Genomic DNA, 3,979 nt, shown 5'->3' on the forward strand with positions numbered 1-3,979 from the left:
TGAAAACTCTAGATCTACGGTTTTCATGGTCGAATTTGACCCAAAAACCTTCGTTTTAACGATGGTGGACGACGGTGCATTGTGGTTGTGCTTTGACGGTGGTTTTCAACGACCATGAAGCGAAGAGAAAAGAAACTAACAGAAGTAGAGAAGCGAGAGAGAGAGAGGAAGACAGGAAAGAGAAAGAAAAGAGGCAGAGAGATGAAGGAGGAGAACGAAGGAAGGAGGAGAACGAAGAGGAGAGGAGAAAAAGAAAAAAGAGGCGGAAGAGAGGAGAGAGAACAGAAATGAAAAGGGTAGGGTTTCCGGGTTTTGTAGGTTTTTTTTTTTTTTTTTTAAGTCAAAATCAGTCGGAAAGGCTTTAAATTCCGTCGGAACTTTCCGACGGAATTAAAATCCCTCGGAAATTACTATGTTCTGACGGATTTTTTTCCCTCGGAATTTTCAGCTTCTGAAGGAAATTTTTCGAGGGAATATTCCGTCGAAATTAGTAAATTCCGAGGGAAAAAATTTCCGTTGGAATATTTCCGAGGGATTTCCCGTCGCAACTCAGCTTTTTCCGACGGACTTTTCTTACAGAACCATATTTCGTAGGAAAATTCGAATTTTCCAACGGAATTTGAGTCCGTCGGAAAACAACCTATTTCTAGTAGTGTTACTTGGTTAGGGGTTACTAGGTCGGTCAGGGGTTATTAGGTCGATCAGGGGTTACTCGGCTGGTCAAGGGTTACTTGGTCAGGGGTTGTTACTTGTGTGTTAGCTGGCCACACAGTGTGACCAGTCACACACAAAAGTTTCTGTTAAATTTATTATTTGCATATCCACAAATATGAAATAAATAAAAATTTATATTAAAATTTATTAGTCATACTTCCAACAATCTATGTATACTATTTCAAGTGATTATCTAATTGAACTATGGCTTGATCTCAGAGATCCTTTTTGGAATTTCAAATTTTAAATTCTAATTTTACCATTTAGTTAATCTATGATATTATTGATTAAAGTTTCGTGTTGATTCATTTATGTGCTTGTTAAACTAAGAAATTTATCTTAGAAGAAACAGAGTAACAATTGTTCATTTATATAACATACCCTGACTACACACAATTCACAAGCGCACATCCTAACAAAAGACATTCCAAATTGCGGAACTACAGACTTCTATAATACACAAATTGTCCAACATACATGATTAACATTGCTCCTAATCATGCTCTAAGTTACCTGCTGTTGCTTCACAAACATTTGGAATGGTCATCAACCGTTCAACAGCGAGGGAGCAGTAGACATAGCATGATCAATAAGCGTTGCGCCGCTTCTTGATGCATCATAAGCTGCCTTAACTTGGATTTCACCTCTGTAGGCATACGAACAGGGCGGTAATTTTTGCCAAGAAGAACAACAACTGATTTTGCTTCTAGAATCGGCTGTTATACAAAAGGTTGTGGAAGTTGTTAGTTAATTAGCAAGCTAAACAACAATAACAGCTAGTAAAAGAGTAAGAAAAAATCAAACCTCGTTATTTGGCAACTTGTAGATATAATGCTCAAAGAATATACGAGCAGCTGAGGATTCTGAGACCTTCACCTTTAGAACAAACTTGTCTCCACTCTGCATTACACGAAATAAGCACGCAAGTGCGTCAGTAAGGTATTATTATAAAATTTCGTCGGGTGGCCAAGGGCAAGTCATAACTGAATATCATTTACATACACGAGTTAAGGGGCGGAGCCACCATAACAATATAATAATGGAGTCAATTGACCTCATTTGAATTTTAAACCTTAGAAAATTTCTCTACAAGATTCAGGTATTATTTTACATAATTTGTTATAAAAATTTCAGCTATTATAACCAATACTTTTATTTTGTACCTAGTAAATACTATATTAAAACCGTCAAACGAGGGCGCCCCGTAACTCACTGTGAGAAACGTTTTTGTTTCTCACAGTGACAGTTTCATAAATAAAATGTACCACTTTAGTCACGGTGGTACATTTTATTTACGAATGGATGATAAAATTGTACCACTTTAGTCATGATGGTAATTTTATTTACGAAACTGCCACTGTGAGAACAAAATGTTTCTCACAATGAGTAACACAGATTTACTGCGTCAAAACGGTCTAAACAATAATGTACAAATGGAGTATTTAGGTTGAAGCATACCCTAAGTTTGGGTTGTCTGTCAATGATAACCAATCCCAACATTGACATGATATTCATTCCTCCGTTATTTCAAGTACAACTCTTTCTCTCATATGCATATCATTACAAAAATTCAACCCAAACTTCTAAAAAATTATGCCGGTCAAACAGGTACACTTAAAAACTAAACAAGGAAGTACTTTACTTTCTACTCTCAATAATGCAAAATAAACAGCCAATAATGATTCAATGAATAAGGTCGAAATGTGCATATGTACCTTAAGTGGTGCGAGGAAAGTGTGAGAAAGTTTTGACAACGCTAAAGCACCGCGTTGCTCTCCACTGTTTTAGCATCCAGACCAATGCTTTCTAATATCTCATGATGTGCTGTGTATAATTTAATAAACATCAATGGATGTGTCAATTTCCATAAATAGTCACATTTTAATAATAATGACTCACTTTCCTTTTCTTTTTATTAGGATAAATCATTGTAAAGTTGTACACTTTAAAAAATAAAAAGAAAAAAATTCCTATTTTTTTAATCCAAAGAGGCTAAAAGCAGAACATGCATGTCATCAATACACTTAATATATACTTCACATATTTTACGTTAAAAAATAATATTAAATTTAACTTACACCCTACCATATAACTAACATAAATGCATGTTTTTGTAACGTAGTAGTATGTACGTACCAGTTGACAATACTCGAATAGACTGCATTGTTACAACACCATATTGATCAATTCATAGTCCCGTACTTTGAGTTCGATCTCTAGAAACCCACTCATCCTGGCAATAAGAATACACATGAAATATTCAATTAGTAGACTGTTATTAAGAGTGTCCAAAAACATAAATAACTAATATTACTCCGTATAGACTATGACTTTCACCAATTTATCTCTTGTTATATACAAGCTAAGATTAAGGAAAACTTAAATTATGAATGTGGTGAACAAATATAAGTAATTAACTAGAAGAAAAGGAATTACTGATTGGGTAAACATTGTTGAGGGCTAAGTGAGGAACGATGTGGTGGCAGCATCGGAGGCTAAAATCGGACGATTGGGATAGGGAGAGAGGTTGATTACTAGAAAAATTGGTTGACGACAACAAAATTGAAGGAATTAGGTTTTGCATGTGACATTACATGCGTTGGTGTGACTGTGATGAAGCTAGAAAGGGCTTGTAGTGTAGTCATTTTTGGTATAAGTATCATTGTGCGTAGTTAGATAATATATATGAAGAGTGAAAGAAAAGAGGATGATGGAGAAATGTTTGCAATAGCTTGTGACATTATATAGTAACGAGCCATAATTAGAACATTTTATCATGTGATTAGTAAAAATAATAGTCTATTAGTAAAGTAAGCAAATAAAAAGAGATATTAGAGGGAGAAAGTGAGAGGAAGATGAAGAAAATCAAAGGACGAGAGATCATTGGAGGAAATAAATAAATTATCGAAGTGATGATGTTTTATCACGTTCGGTTACGACTTAAAAATATGGTTTTAAAAAATAAGTCAATGAAAAATCTTTAATTTATTGGCCGAATACATTGTCAATGTATATTGTTTCTTATTGAGAAAACATTTATTATTCCGTTCCAAAATAATTGTCTCACTTGAAATTACACAGAGTTTAAGAATAATTTATTTAATTGTAGGATAACTCGTATTATTTTTCTTTCAGTTGTTTTTAATGTCCACTATGAATAATTTTTACATTATTCACTTACATTACTTTAGCTAATGTTTGTGCTTTATACATAAGACTATATATGGTTATATTAGTATATAATTTGTTAGAATCCTATCAATAT

The 3,979-nt window shown here is 33.9% G+C and overlaps 1 protein-coding gene across 1 annotated transcript; it reads right to left on the reverse strand.

Annotated features, from left to right (window-relative positions):
• Nucleotides 1-1,268: 1,268 nt before the first annotated feature.
• Nucleotides 1,269-2,878, reverse strand: LOC110722887 (acyl-acyl carrier protein thioesterase ATL3, chloroplastic-like). The gene is made up of 4 exons (XM_021902177.1): nt 2,847-2,878; nt 2,430-2,493; nt 1,519-1,614; nt 1,269-1,430 (listed from the first exon to the last, which is right to left on the reverse strand). Exons 1-4 carry the CDS (start codon nt 2,876-2,878, stop codon nt 1,269-1,271), a joined length of 354 nt encoding a protein of 117 aa, XP_021757869.1.
• Between the last annotated feature and the right edge of the window lie 1,101 nt (nt 2,879-3,979).

Source organism: Chenopodium quinoa, unplaced genomic scaffold (assembly GCF_001683475.1).
Source record: "Chenopodium quinoa cultivar QQ74 unplaced genomic scaffold, ASM168347v1, whole genome shotgun sequence".
Classification (NCBI taxonomy): Eukaryota; Viridiplantae; Streptophyta; class Magnoliopsida; order Caryophyllales; family Amaranthaceae; genus Chenopodium; species Chenopodium quinoa.

Excerpts from the sequence above, each read along its gene's own strand:
- LOC110722887 (XM_021902177.1), bottom strand. The coding sequence starts at position 2,878 with ATGCAGTCTATTCGAGTATTGTCAACTGGTAC. Across the intron at positions 2,494-2,846 it reads CGAGTATTGTCAACTGGTAC|TGGAGAGCAACGCGGTGCTT; the intron begins GTACATACTACT and ends ATGCTAAAACAG. Across the intron at positions 1,615-2,429 it reads CTTTCCTCGCACCACTTAAG|AGTGGAGACAAGTTTGTTCT; the intron begins GTACATATGCAC and ends CGTGTAATGCAG.